This window comes from Hyperoodon ampullatus (assembly GCF_949752795.1).
Source record: "Hyperoodon ampullatus genome assembly, chromosome: 18".
NCBI classification, from domain to species: domain Eukaryota; kingdom Metazoa; phylum Chordata; class Mammalia; order Artiodactyla; family Ziphiidae; genus Hyperoodon; species Hyperoodon ampullatus.
Window position 1 is genome coordinate 54,384,234 of NC_136931.1, and position 18,702 is coordinate 54,402,935.

At 43.6% G+C, this 18,702-nt stretch overlaps 1 protein-coding gene across 1 annotated transcript in view; it reads left to right on the forward strand.

Annotated features, from left to right (window-relative positions):
- Positions 1 to 18,702, forward strand: part of SAE1 (SUMO1 activating enzyme subunit 1) — a gene marked incomplete at its 5' end in the record, with an annotated part of 68,964 nt that overhangs the window by 10,343 nt on the left and 39,919 nt on the right. The window contains 4 exons of the mRNA XM_079724441.1: positions 2,210 to 2,321; positions 6,662 to 6,835; positions 9,050 to 9,192; positions 10,451 to 10,550. Coding sequence (XP_079580567.1) covers positions 2,210 to 2,321; positions 6,662 to 6,835; positions 9,050 to 9,192; positions 10,451 to 10,550 — 529 coding nt within the window. The remainder of the gene's footprint in view (positions 1 to 2,209; positions 2,322 to 6,661; positions 6,836 to 9,049; positions 9,193 to 10,450; positions 10,551 to 18,702) is intronic.

Below are 18,702 nucleotides of genomic sequence, written 5' to 3' on the forward strand. Positions count from 1 at the left end.
GAATTAGTGCAGGAACAAGAGAAGCCACCACAATGAGAAGCCCGTGTACCGCAACAAAGAGTAGCCCCCGCTCACCGCAACTAGAGAAAGCCCGCGTGCAACAACGAAGACCCAACACAGCCAAAAATTAAAAAAAAAAAAAAAAAAAAGAATCAGTGCAGGACTCGATTTTATCAGCCATCATTCCCATTAAAGACTTCTAGCCTAATGACATGCAAGTGTCCATAATTATTAGAACCATTTTTGGAAAAGAGTTTCTGCATGTTTTCCTTAGTAGTGGTACTTGAGGAGAATGGACTCATTTCATAAATTAGGAGCAAACTCATTGGTCAGCAGAACTTGAATTTAGGTGAGACTGTTCTTAGTTCTTACTAATGCTTTTCAGTGTGAATAATCATACATTTGCTGCAAAAATATTAATGAGTTTGATTACAGGGTGCTGCCTAAGATCCTGATGGGGTTTTTCATGATATATGATGCAAATTCTTTATTTCTTTTTTTTTTTTTTTTTTTTTTCTTTTTTTGGCCTACTGCATGGCTTGTGGGATCTTAGTTCCCCAACCAGGGATTGAATCCAGGCCCTCAGCAGTGAAAGCACGGAGTCCTAACCACTGGACCCCAAGGGAATTCCCTTTATTTCCTTTTTCACATATGAAAAATTCTGATTCTGAAACACTTCTGGTTCAAGGGATTTCGAATAAGGTATTGTGGGCCTATACTGCCTTCTGCTGACCTCAGAGTTAAGTCCAGACTTCTCTGACTACCTTTTTTTTTTTAAATTTATTTATTTAATTAATTTATTTTTGGCTGCATTGGGTCTTCCTTGCTGTGTGTGGGCTTTCTCTAGTTGCTGTGCATGGGCTGCTCTTCGTTGCGGTGTACAGGCTTTTCATTGCGGTGGCTTCTCTTGTTGCGGAGCATGGGCACTAGGTGCGCGGGATTCAGTAGTTGTGGCACGTGGGCTCTATAGCGCAGGCTCAGTAGTTGTGGTGCATGGGCTTAGTTGCTCCGCGGCATGTGGGATCTTCTCGGACCAGGGCTTGAACCCGTGTCCGCTGCATTGGCAGGCGGATTCCCAACCACTGCGCCACCAGGGTAGCCCTACCATTTTTTTTTTAAGCCCCATCTTCTGTCGCTCTGCAGGCTCAGAATGAGCTAAACACTTCCCAGATGCGCCCTCTTCCGTGCCACCTTGTGTGTTATAGCTTAAATAGTACCCCTTCTCCCCTTCCCTTCTGCTGTCACACTAGTCCAAGCCATCATCCTCTCTCACCTTAACTGTGACACTCTTCCCCTTCCAACCACAACCCCGCCCCCACCCCATGGCTTTCCATCATGTTTAGAATAAAATCCAGAATCCCGACTGTAAGAGCCTTCATGATGTGGCCCCTGACTCTGTCTACAGCCTCATCTACCATTCTTCCCCCTTTTTAAGATTTTTTTGATGTGGACCATTTTAAAAGTCTTTATTGAATTTGTTACATTATTCCTTCTGTTTTATGTTTTGGTGTTTTGGCGGGGAGGCATGTGGGATCTTAGTTCCCTGACCAGGGATCAAACCCCGCACCCCCTGCATTGGAAGGTGAAGTCTTAACCACTGGAACACCAGGGAAGTTCCCCATTCTTCCCTTTGCTCACTGCTCTTCAGCTGCTCTGTCTGCCTTCCTGCTCCTGGAATATGCCAAGCACTCCTCTGCTTCAGGGCTTTTGCACTTGCTTTTTTCTCTACCTGGACTGTTCTCCCAAGTATCTGTACATATGTCCTTCATTTCATTTTGATTTTTGCTCAGCACCTCGGTGGAAAGGCCTTCACAATCAGTCTGACTAAAGTCACGTCCTCCATCATTCCTGATCCATGCCATGCTTGATTTTCTTCACTTTTTGAGATATTATATATCTCTATTTGTTTGTCTGTCTCTACAAAATACAAGCTCTGAGGGCAGGAATTGTGTCTGTTTATTCACTGCTGTATTTCCACACCTTGGAGGGGGGCCTGGCATAATAGGTGCTCAATAAATATGTGTTGAATGAATGGTTCTCAGCAGGATAGATTGGAGCCTGTCTCTTTTTCAAGATTTGAGGCCTGGATGCTTCAGTGCAGTTAATGAAATCCAAGATCATTTCCCTGTTTTTGTCTTGTTTTGTTCTTCAATGATTCGGGGAGCTTCCACTGTCCTCTTTCATCCCGTTGACAATATCTGCCTTGTAGGCTGCGGGCCTCCCGGGTGCTTCTTGTTGGCATGAAGGGACTCGGGGCTGAAATTGCCAAGAATCTCATCCTGGCTGGAGTGAAAGGACTGACCATGCTGGATCACGAGCAGGTGAGATGTTCCGCTGCCTTATCACTCTCCTTCGCCATCTCCCCTCTTTGGTATAAACACGTGGAGATTTCGTGCCTTCCTACTTGCCCTTTCTGGGCTGTGAAAGAGGAGGGCTGGCGTCAGTGGCACTATAGCCCTTGGAGACTGACAGCGCCAGCACCAGGTTTGAACTCAGCTCCACCATATCCTACGTGGTCAACCAGTGGAGGCTCTCGTCTCCTCGAGGACCTTGCCCGTCTGTAAAGTGGAGTTAGCATCTCCCTTGGAGGGTGATTGTGAGGAGTGGAGGAGTGCTCTTCCAATTTGTACCTTTAAATCGCCCGAGTCACTCATTTAAAATGCAGAATTGCCCTGGGGCTTTGTTTTGGTGTAGCTTTCACCCCTAATGAGTCTACTTTACAAAGTCTGAGATAAGGCTCAGGAGTATATACATTTAAAAGGTGTCTCAGAAGAAAACAGACGTATCTCAGGAGATCTTGATGGAGATGCTTCACAGGCATTACCTTGGGAAATGCTGGATCAGAGAGAATGTGTATGGACCACTTAATGTAGTGCCTGCATGTAATAAGCATCCAATAGTTAATTATATGATAAAATGTTATTTAATTGATAATAGAACCATAGTGCCCAGCCCCTATGTAGCTTTCTCTGACCTATCTTTTCTCCAAAGTGAAAATAACTGCTGCTTTGTCTACATTCTCATGCCTCAATGACATTTTGGTTTTCTTTTATAGAAAATTTCAAATATATACAGAAGTAGAATAATATTTGACACCTCACCGACTTGGCTTCTACAGATACCAGTGTTTTGTTGATCTTTTTATTTATCTTTTCCCCTGTAGTTTTTGGGACAGTTTTTTAAAGCAAATTCCAGAAATCATGTATTTTTTCAGTTAAAATATTTCAAAAATTGTGTTGTCACATGATATTATTTGTGTCTTTTTTTCCTTTTAGGCAATGAACAGGGGTCCTGTCTCATGCTAAGTAACTAGCACACACAGTGTGAGGTATAGGCTCTGTAGACAAAAGTAAATGTTAATGAAATTTTTAAAAGCTCACCTTATTTGGAGTTTCAGGAGAAAATAATATCTAGAATTTTTGTTGTTTTAATTCTCCTGCAATACGAAGAGACAGATAGGTTGGCTCACTTAATATCACAGTCACAAATTGATTTTTGACTTGAATTCAAAACTTTGTAAGGAAAGAAAATGCCTGCAAGCAAGCTGCCAGATAATTAACTAACCCTCCCAGCTTTGACATCCCCCTGTCCACCAGCCACAGTGCCCCCTAGTGGCAGGAACACCCCATCCAGGGGAAGAACTTGTTTGCCTGTGTAGAGAGGGTAAGAGTGGAGACCCAAGGAGGTTCCAAAGGTTCCAAGGTTCCAAAACCTGGAGGCCGTTGGCGTGGAGAAACGAAATCACATGGGATGGTAGTTTCCTCATTTGGTTGGGAAGTCTGAGAATGGGGACGAGAGAACACCGAGGCCGTGTGATGTGGTTCTCTCAACTGCCTCAGCACTGGCACGAATGCCACCCAGAGTTGGAGTCAGCCGTTGCCTCTTCAGTTTAAAGACTGATAGTGCCTTCTACTTGCCTTCCGCTGTAAGGCCTGACTCCTCTGACTGGTTTTCAAAGCCTGATACAGTGGTTCTCAATCCCATCTGTGCTTTAGAATATTTGGGGAGTTATTTAAAAGTAAAAGTTCTCCAGGTGAGTCTAAAAGGCAGGGAGGGTTGAGAACCGCTGGCTTCATATAACCTGGTCCCAGTCAACTTACCCAGCCTGACTCCCATCTCATAGATTTCACAGTTCGTGAACACCCTCTCTGGTGGTTCTGCCTTTTGTAGTTTGCTTGTGCTTTTGTCCCTGACTAGGAACGTCCCAGGAAGATGGTGCTGCATTTTGCAGAAGCTTTGGAATCATGAAGGCTTGGGCTCAAATCACACCTTCTGAAGCTGGGAAAGGGAATTAACCTCACAGAGACTTAGCTTGTTCATCTATAAATTGAAGATGTTAATTCCTGCCCCTTAGAGTTTTTCATTTCGTTTATGTCAGCAAGCATCCAAGAGCACCTGCTGCCTACCCTGAAGTAGTCTAGTTACTGGCGATAGAAAAATGCACAAGATTTGCTTCCCATCCTCAATTTTTTTCCAGAAACCAGAGCACGCTACCTGACTCAGGTTGTGGCATGCAGACATGAGAGAGACTTCCAGGAGTGCTGAGCTGAGTCTTAAAAAACAAGCAGAGGTTTTTCAGGGTTTGAGGAGCTGTGTTTTAGGCAGGGGACATTAGCACAAGACAGCATGGTAGAACTCAAATATAACAGTTTGGTGTTTTTAGAGTGTGAAGCCCACAGTGCTGGGGGGGTTGCAGATTGCAGGTGAGGTCCAAGTCACGAAGGGCCAGCTGGTAAGCTCTGCTGTAAACTTACTTAATTCTCTAGGTGGTAAGGAGTCATTGAAGAGTTTCAGATGGGTGAGGGTTGACTTCAGCTTTGGGCTTTCTGTAGATCACTAATACTGTGTAGACTGTGGTTGGCACAAGATATGGGGCAGAAGACTACTTAGAAGGCTGCTTTAATAGTTTAAGTGAGAGATGAAAAGGGTCTGTGGAATGACAGTGGGGATAGAGATGGCGAGAAGCACCGAGAGGTGAGAGATGCTTCAGTGGTGTAGTCAGTAGGATTCTATATGGGAAAGCAAGGAGGAAGTACAACAGCTGACACTTACTGTAAGTGCTGGACGCTGTTCTAGGAGCTGTAGTTGTAGTATCTCATTTAGGCCTCAAAACAACTCTTGACATGTAGGGATTATCATTCCTGCTTTACACATAAGAAAACGGAGGGAAAGGAAGTGAAGTATTGGCCCACCCAAGGTCACAGCAGTTAGTGGTACCACCAGGACCCAGGCAGTCCGACTCCTGGCAGAGGCCATGCACTTAGCCACATCACCTGGTGCCTGCTCTCAAGGAAATGTAGAGGATAGGCAGACCAGGTTTCTGACTCTGGTGACTGGATGCGTCAGAGATGTCTCTGTTTGTTAACAGAGACAGCAAACATAGGAATTGGATTATGATTGGCCCATGGGATCTCCAGGAGGAACTTTCTGGTGGGCAGTTTAGTGTAAGACTCAGATGGATCAGGAAGCAATCTGTACCAGTAAGAGCAATTTGAGAAATAACAGCAGATTTTGGTAGAAACTGTAAGGCATGGAGTTGGTTTATGGAGCTATATAGAGTGAAAAGATGAATGATTCCGAGGTGGAATCCCGAGAATAGCTGCACCTAAGAGGGCCCATATAGAAACTGGAATGTCCAGCGGGGGAGGAGAGCCAGGAGCTGTGAGGCCAAGGAGTGGGGCACAGGTAGTACTGACTCCCCTGGTGGAGTGATTAGTAGTGCATCACTTTTAGTACCATCCTCATTTTACATGTGATTCCCTCATACTCAAGGTCACACATTTAGGTGGTTGAGCCAGGATTCAAATCACAACTGTGAATCCAACCTGAATTATCCCAGAGCATGACTTTTAGCCGCTATGATGTACGATCTCTCTGTGTGTGGTGAGATCCCTGGGATGGGATGGGATGGGTCAAGCATACTGTTAGAGGGCTGGCCTTGAACGGGAGGAGGACCAGCTCATTTGCTTGGAGGGAAGATAGTAAGGGAGAGTGTATACTGTGGGTAGTTGGCAGGAGAGGAGGATTACTTCTGTTGAACCCAGTCTTGGTGAATGTGGCGGGGTCATACACGGAGATTCATGATTAGATTAGATGTTTGATGTGTGAAGAAATGCATTTTGAACAGTGGAATCTGTAATCCTACTGGTGGCTGTCAGGTGACTATGTTATCTGTCTTTGAGGCTCTCTTCTGCTGACGTCCAGCCTTATGAGTGAAATTATCCCTCCTTGTGTTGGTCTGATTTTAAACCACCTGTAGGCAGGGACTACATCCTTTAAATTACTTATGTCTCTCTCTGATTCCTTAGAATTGGGCACATGGTAGGGATTTGGTCAACTCTTAGCACTGATGATTATGTCATTTTGTTAGTTAAAAATTTACTTAAGAAAGCATGGACTTCTTTTGTTTAGAGTGAATTTTCATTATAAACACAAGGGGGTGCTCTTTAACCATCAGTGCCCAGTTTAAAAAAAAAACAAAGTTCAATGTCTATTTTAAAGCCTCAGAAGGAAAGAATAGAGGGAGTCTGCATTGGGCAGATTCCTATAGGAGCAGTAGTACTACAATTAGATGGTAGATATTTTAGTTATTCTTTAAAATGGAAAAGTTCATTTGTTTTTCCTCCCAAATTCAAGTATTTAAAAAAAAAATTATTCCTAGGTATCTCCAGAAGACCCCGGAGCCCAGTTCCTGATCCGAACTGGGTCTGTTGGCCGAAACAGGGCCGAAGCCTCTTTGGAGCGCGCACAGAATCTCAACCCCATGGTGGATGTGAAAGTGGACATTGAGAATATAGAAAAGAAACCTGAGTCGTTTTTCACCCAATTTGATGCTGTAAGTTTCATAGAGAATGTAAAAGCTGCTTCAGGAATTCAGCAAATTAAAACACTAGTTGTATGTATACTAGGTACACTGGAGCATTAGAATCTCAAATCTGAGCTTTTTCCCAAGTAAGTTTTTAAGCTGTTCCATTCTTTAGTTTTAATATATTGCCCTAGTAGATTGAAGTCTTATATTGCCTTAGTGTATATGACTTATTAGTGTATTGCCTTAGTATGCTGAGTGTGTTGGTAGGCAGATCCAGCCTGTTGAATCTGCTCTAGCTGCTTGTGAGATGCTGCCTTTTGGTTTCTTCTTTGGGCATATTTTTCCCAAGACCAGGTTTTTGTTTTTTGTTTTTTTTAAGACCAGGTTTTATCATTGGTGTTTTGTCTTCCTTCCAGAATTTTTGCACATAGCTTCTATACATTTTATTGCAAATGTTTTCTTCTGAAAACTTAACAAGTTGGTGAATTTCTGTAGCAGAGTCTTTCTTTTGTTGTTAGAAATACCAAACTACAGCTTGCGTTTTGTCTTTAAAAAGAGCACACCTGATCTTGGTCTGTCTCTGTCTCTTTCTCGCACACAGCCACTTTGACCATGTTGCCATGGATAACTAGACAAAATCACTGTAGTCTTAAGCCAAACGAGGCATATCCAGCCTCATTTGATTTCACTGCCAAATCTTTGCAGAGGTGAAAGGATAAGTTAAATTCTGTTTCAGTGTCTGTGACCTTTCAGACATGGCTCCCGGTACCCTGGAAAAGCTTAACAAATGTTGGATAACCGTGCAATAATCACAGATGATCTACTTGTTTTTTAAATGAAGGGCCCATTATGTGAGAGGTTAGAATTTGGGTTTGGTAGTTTTGTTTTTCACACTGTTGTATTTCATATGTGCATCTGTTCAAATGTGGGCTTGGAATGATGGATCATCTGTGCATTTTGTCCCTTAAAAATTTTTTTTTATTCTATTTTGTAAGTCTAGGTATTGGAACATTTTCCATTTGGACATAAGTCATCTCTTCATTTCTTTATCCGTAGTAACCACATTTGGTTTACTCTAGGTGTCCTTTGAACTTCTAGCAACTAGAAGCTTTGTTAGAACTGAAGCATGGGGCTGTTGCTTGTATAACGCATGTGCACAGGGCAGGCGTGACTTCCTCATATTTGAGCCACGTTTGACTGGTCTTCATAGGTTTTCACACTCAGTTTTGACTGCAGGGCTCCATTCGGTTAGTTGATTGCATGTTCAGCTGCACCTGTCTTATCTTTTAGATTTGACTTTTCCTCGGGTGACTGCATCCTTTGAACGGCAGCAGAGACACACGTTGCTCTGTGAGCGTTATTTCAAAATTCAGGCTGCCAGACAACAGCAAGAGGTTTATCAAACGAAAATCCTTTTGTAATTTCTTCTCCAACTTTCTATGTTCAGAAGAAAACATGTGCAATTTAGAAGTTGTCTTCTTGGCCCTGATCACAAAGCTTCTCCCGAAAGGTCGTGTTCTGTGCAGTAAAACTTAGCCATTTCTAATACCTCAACTTACTGGAACACAACTTAGAGGCCTCAGAGCAACATTGATAATTCCACTGAGTGAATCACCGGTCTCATTGTCTAAGTCTGAATTGGAGGTCACTTGGGCTGTAACCTTTTCTTTTGTCCTTAAATTCAGATAAAGTTTCACATCGAAAACTGTGGAAAAATAATCTCAACAGGACTTGTTTATTTTCTTTATCTTAACATATCAGTCAAAAGAAGGGGGAAAAATGCCCTTGTATTTAAACATGACCTTTGGGTAAATTTAAAAAACTGGTTTTGTTTCTTGCTGTAGCTTATTCAGATACTAATAGGTTTAATGATTTAGAAATAACTTCCTCTAAGTTATATTACTGTCTTTTCCTTTTCCTGAAAACTGTGAAATGTGGTTTATATATGTTCATGGTTTAGGGGAAATAAATTCATCGAGTGCCTTTTACTTAATAGCTAAACACGTTTCATTTTGGTTGCAGAAGGTGAAGTGACCGTCTCATGATTTACATTTTCTACACACTGAAACCTGCAACTTTTCTTTTGTCTTCTAACCATAGCATCCAAAGAACCTGTTGTACCAGTTTGAAACTGGCTTTAGCCATGCCCAGAGAGACTGTTCATTAAGGTGTATTTAGACATCAGGGCGGTGATTCACAGTCTGCACAACTCACACCCAACCACTTTCATTCTTTCTGCAGGTATGTCTGACTTGCTGCTCCAGGGATATCATAGTTAAAGTTGACCAGATCTGTCACAAAAATAGCATCAAGTTCTTTACGGGAGATGTTTTTGGCTACCACGGATACACGTTTGCCAATCTCGGAGAGCATGAATTTGTAGAGTAAGTCTGGGGAGAGGAGGAGAGAACATAAAACCTTTTCAAAATGTAGTTCTATTTACTGGTAGGAAATGAACCATTTAAGGAAAGTATTTAACTATAATACTTAGAACTTTGGGAAACCAATTCATTAACAGCTTACTGAATATATAGATTCTGTGCTCAGAATTATAGGAGATGTGGCCCCTGCCTTCCAAATTGATGGTCTCCTCTAGAGCATGAGGAAAGCAGTTCTAAGGCGATGGAAACACCATGTGGGTATCTGATCAGTTTGGACTTCAGGTGGTGAAGCCACACTTTCTATTCAGGAAGAACCCGCTTGGATTGTAAACATTTGTTCCCCAGCTGGGGCTTGCGTGTATTCAGGTTGAGAGATGGTAAAATGAGGACTAGTTAGATGGGCAACTCTGTGGGCACACTCAGCCGGAGTCTACCTTGGAAAAGCTCCAAGGTCTAGAGACTGCTCTGGTGGAACAAACAGACTGCCTCTCATTTTGAACATTGAGGTTACAGACCATGGTGATTCCCACATAATGAAACCTGTAGTATTTTGAACTTGTAGCTTCTAGATGAAAGATGGCAGATGATACCAGTACTGTAAAACTACAAGAGTTGGTTTTGGGGCTGTAACTTTTGACCACCACCCTTGCCGATGAGACGTAAAGAGAGACCCTGTGTGGTAGGTGAAGCCTCCTATCAAGAGTCAAGAACTGCTTTCTTTTGTTCAGCTTCTTAGGCAAGTCACTGGACTTTGTCCAGTCTGCAAGTTTCTTGCCTGTAAAGTCGAGATGGGGGAAGGACAAACATGTTCAAAATCTCTTGTATCTCTTACGTTTTATGGCTTTAAGAAAATCTAGTTCTTTGGGCACCTTATAAATGGATAAAGAAGTCACAGTAGAGAAAAGAAGGCCAGATTATTTTAATGTGAGCTCGCCATGGCAGAGAGGAGGAACTGAGTTCAGCTCTTTATTTCATGATTCAGGTGGAACATTTACAAAGTTTATTGAGAGTATACTATGTGCTAGGCAGTGTGCTAAGCAATTTGTTATTTCTCTTCTAATAATTCTTCAGAGATTATTATTCCCACATAGCAGGTAAGTGAGGCATCAGGTAATCAGTGGCCGGGCTGGGATTTGAGCCAGATCTGTATGAGCTTTTGCTCTTAACCACCATCCCATTCAGTGAGCCACTGATGCTCTTTTTGTTCTCATGGCATGATTCATAGGGTAGAACTCGATTCCCTCCCCTTGTCACCCTCTAGGGAGAAAACCAAAGTTGCCAAAGTTAGTCAAGGAGTAGAAGATGGACCTGATACCAAGAGAGCCAAACTTGATTCATCTGAGACAACCATGGTCAAAAAGGTATGTGGAGGATGTGGAGGAGAGGGGTGGTGTCAAGGGTCAGAAGCCCTGGGGCCTTGGAGGCTACGGGCCATAACCATTGCCAGCAAGGGAAGCAAGCATGTAGTCCTGAAGGGGGGAGTCTGGACAGACTAGGCCCGCGCTTGTCCCATTTAAAGGGGCAGCTGTGCTTGGTGCCAGCCGGCTGTTGCTGTGAGGGAATGTGGACCTAGTGATGTCAGATGTGATTTTTCAAGAGAATGAGAAAGAAAGATTTTTTTCAATATGATCTGTCCCAGACTTTTTAATACCGGCAACCTTTTTGCATGCTGTTTCCATCCACCCTGTAGAGACTAAAGAGAACATGCCTGCAAGACTTACCTGCTCTGTGGGCCCCAGATTTGCACCTCTGGTGTATGGAGCAGCATCAGAAAGACTGTTTCTGAGCACAGGCCCTTACTCTTATTATTATTTTTTTTAAACTTAGGTCACTTTTATTATTGCTACATCTATTTTTTAAATTATTAATTTATTTATTTGGCTGAGTCAGGTCTTAGTTGTGGCATGCGGGATCTTTTGTTGTGGCACACGGACTTCTCTCTAGTTGCGGCACGTGTGCTCTAGAGCTCAGGCTCAGTAGTTGAGGCGCACGGGCTTAGTTGCCTCGCGGCATGTGGGATCTTATTTTCCCCACCAGGGATGGAACCGCGTCCCCTGCATTGGAAGGCGGATTCTTAACCCCTGGACCGCCAGGGAAGCCCCCACTCTTATACAAATTTTTTGTTTTTTTTTCAGATTGATAGACAATTTAGTAAGGTCCTAAGTGGGCAGGGAGACAGTTTAAATTTGAATTGCTTAATTGCTTTTTTGCTTTTTTAAAATAAAGTTTTTGGTTTTTTCCCACCAAATAACCTTTTAAGAAGAAAGGTCTCAATGTTGACAAGTGTTATCAGATGTATATATATATATATATATATATTTTTTTTTTTTTAATGTAGTTTACATTAGGGGCTTAGTCTCTACTAGGATTGGTGCTGTAATTCATGTTCTAGAAAGAGGAGTGGGAAGGGAATCAGTAAACAGATGATGGTTTTGTAGCTAGTGTTGGAATTTGAGAAGGGAATTCATGCGATGGGGAAAAAAACAAGATGAAGTGGCCAGAATTGGTTTTGTTGAACCGAGAGGAAAGACATGGCCAAGCCCTTATTTACTCTTTGCTTTGTAGATCTAAATGTTGAGAAAGAAAAACAGCTGGTCAGGGCGTCGAGTTAAAACTGCTCTAAAGGGGGGATTCTAAGAGTGCAGAAACCACAAAAGAGACTGCAGAAAACCACAAAAGTGGAACTCTTTTGAGTTTCCAGCAAGGCTGCGTTGGAGATTTTCTTTTTCTTGCTCTTTATGTTTGTATTGGAATAGTTTGATGCTGTGAGTGTAATACAGAGGAATTATTAAGCCCTAATTTTAGTGTCTATTCACAGGACCATAATTATCCAGAGTGAACATCGGTGTTTTGGCCAAAACTTGGGTCTTTTTCTTTCTTCCTTTCTTTCTTTTTGAGGCCCAGTCAAGCTTTATCTGAATAGCTCCGTGCGTTTGGTGGGGGGAGATAAATTGTTAACTAAGGGAGGAGTACAAAAGCAGCTTTGTGGGTGCTGTCAATTTATAAATCACACCCTCTTACAAGTGTGACACTTGGCCTTGGTGTGAAGGGTTTTATGGCTTAAGGGCCTTCTCTGATTGAGGCAGGTCTTTCACATTCAAATGGAGAGAGCCCTAGCTTTGTTTGCCCTTCACAGCTGGAAGTTTCCTGGGAGTCAATTCTGATGGTGCCCACTGGGGCAGATCTGGAAACCTCTTTTGGGAGCCACTTTAGCTAGCTATGAGGAGAATGTGGGCAGCCCTGGCAGGCACTCGGCGGCCTTCGCGTACCATTCCTAGGGCTCTTCAGTCACACAGCTCTTTGTGCGGCCTCTTCCTACATGGGGCCCAATTTGAAGGTATCAAAATATTCCCCAGCTGACATTGTTAGTCAGCTGTTGCACTGGGACAATTCAGGCTTGGATTCCAACCCTGAGCCCTTAAGGTTCCAAGGCATTCAGTGCATTCCTGATGACAATCCCTGGGATTCCAAACCTTGTCTTTGTGCGGCCTCACCGCGAGCGCTGTGGAAGGACCGGGCTGAGCAGGGTCTGGGCCTTGGCTTTGCCACCTTGCAGTAACACGCCGACTCCATTTTGGCAGTGACTACTCCACGATTTCGAAGTTTTCCTCCAATTCAAAAATCCCTTGATTTAGATTCTGCCCTTTCAACTAGTTGGGTTATGCTCAGCATGCAGGATGGGGGTGGGGAAGCAACCACTTCCCGTTTCCTGTGAAAGGCTTCTGGTTAGGGTTCCCTTCCCCTCCCCCTTTTCCTTAGGTTCAACCCAGTGTTGTAAAGCCACTTTTGCTTCAAGGTACACATTGTGCTCCTAAATTAGAAACGTTAAAAAACAAAGAGGAAAAACAGAGCTTGTGGTTTTCACACCGTCTAGGAAGACACTGGCTGGGCCTTTCTAGCACCTGTGCCATCATGATAAATACGGCAGTGGGAAAATGCCCAGCCCAGAGATAGACATGCAGTAGTAGATTGTTAGCTTCCTTTGGTGCCCAGGAGAAGTGATGAGACAGATTTCGTCAGAAACAGGTGTTGGGCATAGACCAGATGTGGGCTCTAGTATGCAGTAGATAAAGGAGATTGCAGTGGTTTTGTGATGAGGAAGTGACCGGAAGGGCTTCCCAGAGGAAGAATTGTTAGAGTTGGCATGTGAAGGACAGTCTGCCAAGCACCAAAGCCAGGACCGGCATCCAGTCACAGGAAATAGGGTCAAGAAAAAGCACAGCTGTCAAGACAGAGTGACTCTGGCTTCCCTCACTCCAAGCAGCGAGCCCTTTCTGTATCTGCAAAATGCCTGCTGTGGACAATGCACTGTATTGGGTGCAGGGAAGCAAATTAACCCTCTTGTCTCTGTTTACAGCTGACACTAAAGCCAAGAGAAGTTAAGGAACCCCGCCCAAGATCACACAGCAGTGTAAGAAGGAAGGAATAGGTGGGGAGAGAGCATAGGCAGTGGCGAAGGGCACAGGCGCACCTTACCGCCCACAAGGTGAATCCCCTTGGAGTTTCTAGGATAACTTGAAGTTTTGTGAGGATGGTGGGATGAAATATATGAAAACTGGGATCACTCCAGAAAACTTTAAAAAGCCACCAATGTGCTCCCGTGCTGCTGTTCATATTTCTTTATTGTTAGGGGCCTGCCAGATAGGAGTAGATAGATGCCTGGTGGTGGGTGCTCTCCATAATAGCTCTTTAAAGATTAAACATAAAGTAGGATTTGCTTCTGATATGCTAAGAAACTACAGATTTAATTTTACCACTGCTTCTGATGTAGTGGGTGACTAATTTGGGCACTGTAATCCTTTTTTCATGAATTAGTTGTGAAATTCCACAGTTGAGGAGTGATTCATTATTTTGATTTCCCCCTTTCTGAGCAATTTGTTGACAACTCTCTCATCCTCCTCTCACCCCCATCCTTAAAGCAGCATTCCTGATGACTGACTAGTATAGTTCCCCCTCTTTTCTGTGGCACGTTGATTTGAAACGCTGGTTACACCTCAGATTACTTGTCAGGGTCTCCCTTGTTAGAGTTGAAGCTCCATACGGGCTGGGCAGTTCTGTTCGCTGCTCTGTTCCTAGTGCGGTGCCCCGCACACTTGTGTTCAGGAGATTTTCTTTTAAATAAATTTATCTATTTATTTTTGGCTGCCTTGGGTCTTCGTTGCTGCACATGGGTTTCCTCTTGTTGCAGCGAGCGGGGGCTACTCTTTTTTTTTTTTTTTGCGGTACGCGGGCCTCTCACTGTTGTGGCCTCTCCCGTTGCGGAGCACAGGCTCCGGATGCGCAGGCTCAGCGGCCATGGCTCATGGGCCCAGCTGCTCTGCGGCACATGGGATCTTCCCGGACCGGGGCACGAACCCGTATCCCCTGCATCGGCAGGCGGACTCTCAACCACTGCGCCACCAGGGAAGTCCCCAGGAAATGTTTGTTCAGTGTAGTTGTGGCTGTTCCAGCATCATAATGTGACCCAGCTCTGGAGGAAATTATTGTCATTGTAAAAAGGATTTATTCAGTTCACTTTCTTTGTGATCAAATAAATGGATTAATGTTGTAGAACATCAGTTCTCATAGTTTAGGTTATTTGAGCTGAGCTGAGAGAACAGACTTTTAAAGAAGAGAAGGTTCTTGGCTGGGAATATGTAGAAGTAAGTCACTGGGTTGCCTAGACCAGAACCTGCAGCCCAGAGAGGTTCAAAACCAAATCGTCAGAGAGTCACTTGGTTCGGGGGAGGGGAGCAGGCAGGGAGGTGCAGGGTGCAAATCGCAGAGAATTTGGGGGACTGCTGATAGTAGGTTTTGCAGGTAGGACAGTTGTGGAGTGTGGGGTGGGTGCTGGTAGTGCCTTGTCTCACCTGAGAGAAGTTTCTTGGGCTCTACGGATGAGGAAGAGGAGTCCCTCCCATCATCACAGCACAGTCTGGTCTTGTGTGTATGTGTGTGTGTGAGAGTGAGAGAGAGATATTCAATATACAGAAATCACACGACATCAATGCAAGTCATGGAACATAATGGTAAAACAAATACTATCCAACTTAAAAACCAAAACGTTCCCAGTACTGTTGTACCAATCTGGGTGTTCTTTCTCTGTCTTCTCAGGGCTGCTGGTACATTTGTGTGGATTTAATAAGGTATCCAGAAGGGGTGGATATAGCCCTGCTTGGCATGGTGTTTTGTCATGTGTTTGTAAATCTAAACAATGGAATAAAGCTTATTAGGTGGTGTTGTAGGTATAAATTAAAAATGAAATTGAGAGCGATAGAGCTAACCACCATGTACCCGCCACCCAGTTTAAAGCATAAAACCTGACTGATGTGATCGAGGCCCCCTGGTTATCGCTCGCCAGCATGAGTAACTACTGTCCTCAGTTGTGGTTCTTATTCTGGGCATTTCTTCTTACTGCACGTGTTTGTTTTTCCAAGTAACATAGAATTGTTTGGTATGCTTTTTAACTTCTTAAAAATTGGTTTTGCATTTTATGTATGCTGCCATGTGCTTTTTAAGAGCAGCTTTATATTTGTGAGGCCATCTGTGTTTGTGTGTGGTTCTGGGGCTTCGCTGTCCATTATGGTAGCCACCGGCCACATGTGGCTATTTAAATTAAAATTAATGAAATTTAAATTAAATTAAAAATTCAGTTCTTCAGTCTCACCAGCCACATTTCACATGCTTAGTAAGCACAAGCGGCTGGTGGCATCCATATCGCAAAGCACCAACGTGCAGAATGTTCTTGTCGTCATTGCAAGTTCTCTTGGACAGCAAACACTGCCGTTTTTTTTGTTTTGTTTTTGTTTTGACCATAGAGTATTTGTTGTGGGAAAACATTACTATTTATTTATTCTCCTATTAATGGGCATTTAGGTATATAAGGTTTTGCTCTTAGAAATTGTGCTGCAGTCATTTTGTGTGTGTGTGTGTGTGTATGTGTTTGTGTGTGTGTGTGGGTAGATAATCTCCTTGGGTAAGTGTGTGATTTCTCTAGGATATAGGAGATTTAGGATGTGCACATCTTCCAACTTTACCAGACCCCAAAAAATAACTCTCAAGTCGTTTCCTCAATTTACATTCCAAACCCAGCAGCATGTAACAGTAACATTTGGTAACTTCAGGCTCTTTTGCCACTCTGCAGAGTGTGAAAACTGTCTCGGGTTGTGGTTGTCAGTTGTTAAAATGCTTTTGAAAACTGTAGTCTCCCATGAGTAGGTGTGGAAATTAGACCTAGAAATCTGTAGTTTGAAAGTTGTTTCAATTCTGATTTACATTCAGCTTTACATCCAGATCTGTATCACTTGTTACAGATGTTCAGCCTGATCTAAAAAGTAAAGTAGGTTCACAAGTCCCAAATGTGGAAAATACAGAACAAGTTGAGAAAATGTGAACCCTGTTACCCAGTGATGTCAGTATTCTTTTTATGCATGTACATAATAAATTAGAGCACTAATTAATATATATTAGTACATGCAAGACATGTATAATGATCTAATGTAATATATGACATACATATGTATTGACTTTTCCTTTTTTCACTCCATATATTTTCATAAGCACTCCTCAAATCTTTATGTCTACTTTGGAGAGCATGATTCTATTCTATTCTGTTTATTTCTTTATTGACATATAGTTGGCGTACAATTGGAGAACATGATTTTAAATGGCTGTATGTGCCGGTCTTCCCCTTTTTGCCTTGCCATGATCTGTTGAGCCAGTTTCCTATTGCATAGAGGTTATTGCAGTCTCCCACTATTCTAAATGGCCCAGCACAACCCCTTAATTTGATAGCTGATAGACTGTGTGGAGAATTCATCTTTATATTTATTGTTGGGCTTTTTGGCAAATGAAAAGCAGTTAGGTCCTATCACTTCAGGGGTATTTATTGAAAATCCAGTCCATTCAATGCTGTGCCTGTCACTGTGGTCCCTGCCTCAGGAAGCTGCTACCCATCTGAGGAGAGGGGATCCGTTAACGGTGTGAGAGGGCTTATTATTAGTCTTCACTAGACTCTCAGATTGAAATCATCAAGGCCCAGAATCGTCAGGGGAGAAAATGGACAGTGGAGGGCAGTGGGTTAGGCATTCGAGGCAGAGGGATCCATAGCCAAGGGCATGGAGGAGTGGGAGGGACGAGTGAGCTGTGAAAGTTACCTTCATTCGGGGTGGGGGGGTGGATGCTACTACCTGGCAGGCACTGCCGGCTGCTTCATCTGAAAGGCTCTTCATTCCTTGAAAGCACCGTCGAACGGGCTTTTTCTCTTTATAAACTCAATGCCAATGAGGTCGGTAAGGCAAGCACCACCTTTTGCATCTGTGCTACTACAGATTAGGCAGCTTGGTTAAGTTTTGTTTTATTTTTAATAGTTATGAGCCATGATAGTAGACTTTGGGTACCTTGAACCAGAAAAGGGGGTGTTAATTGAAGGCAGGCTGGAGTAGCACAAGAAGCATGGAGTAGCTCCTGTGATCTGAGAAGGGGAAAGACCAGGGCAACTGGGGAGCCTCGGAGGCAGCAGGAATTTGGCCTTTCTCTTTAGAGCTCTGACATTAATGTGTCTCCATTTCCAACTTTCATACTCTGGATTCCCAGGAGAAACAATCTGATGGGTCTGGCTGGGTCATGTGTCCACCCCTGGCTTTGTCACCTGTGGCTGGAGGGCTGGTACACATTAAAGACTAGGCCACAGGGGGTCTCCTCCTCAGATACCAGGAAACTTCTCTAAAAGTTGACAGCCACAGACAGGCCCAAGAGAGGTTAATTCATTTGCCTAAGGTCACAAGTTAGTGGCAGAACTGAGTCTAATTCCGCCCTTAGAGTTGAGGAGGGAAAAGGGCCTCTATCCTTGGCCCTGGTGCTATAGAAGGTCCCACTTGGCCTTCCTCCAGCCATTCCCCTCACAGGGTAAGGATCCCATGGGATGCAGGAGATGCATCTGCCTGGATCTTGTAGCCTTCCTCCAGTTCTAGACCACATTCTGGATACCTGGACCCCTGGAATCTCCTGCCCAGATAACCCCAGGCTACTTCCCGGGCTTTTGTGGGCTTCTTACCTGATCTGCCTCTGGAGTACAGACCTTCCCACAGTGTCTGCATGCCTAGGCCTGAGGGGTGGATGTTTTGGTGGGGAAGGATGGGCAAAACCTTTTGCAAAGTTAAGTGCAAAGCCCCTTGAATTTTGGGTCAGAGCCAGAGCAGGGAAAGGGTGCAGGTACGGCCTTCCCAGGGTATCTCGTTCTGGCACAGTACTCCCAAGGAGTGTGAGAATTCCAAATTTGAACCTGGTCTTCCAGGTGGTTATGAAGAAGGTTTATTTGTTAGCGCAGGAGAATATAATATACTTAATAACTTATTAGTGTGATTTATAACTAAATACGTAGACATGGGTTTTCATTTGTACTCTTACCCTCAGGCCCTGAAAGTGTTAGAGGTGGGCCTGCCTGGGACTAAGACTGTAAAAACAACTTTTTTCCCTTCATTTGTCATATAATGGCCTAACAAATCAGAGGATTCTTAGCATTGGTCTTTGCCA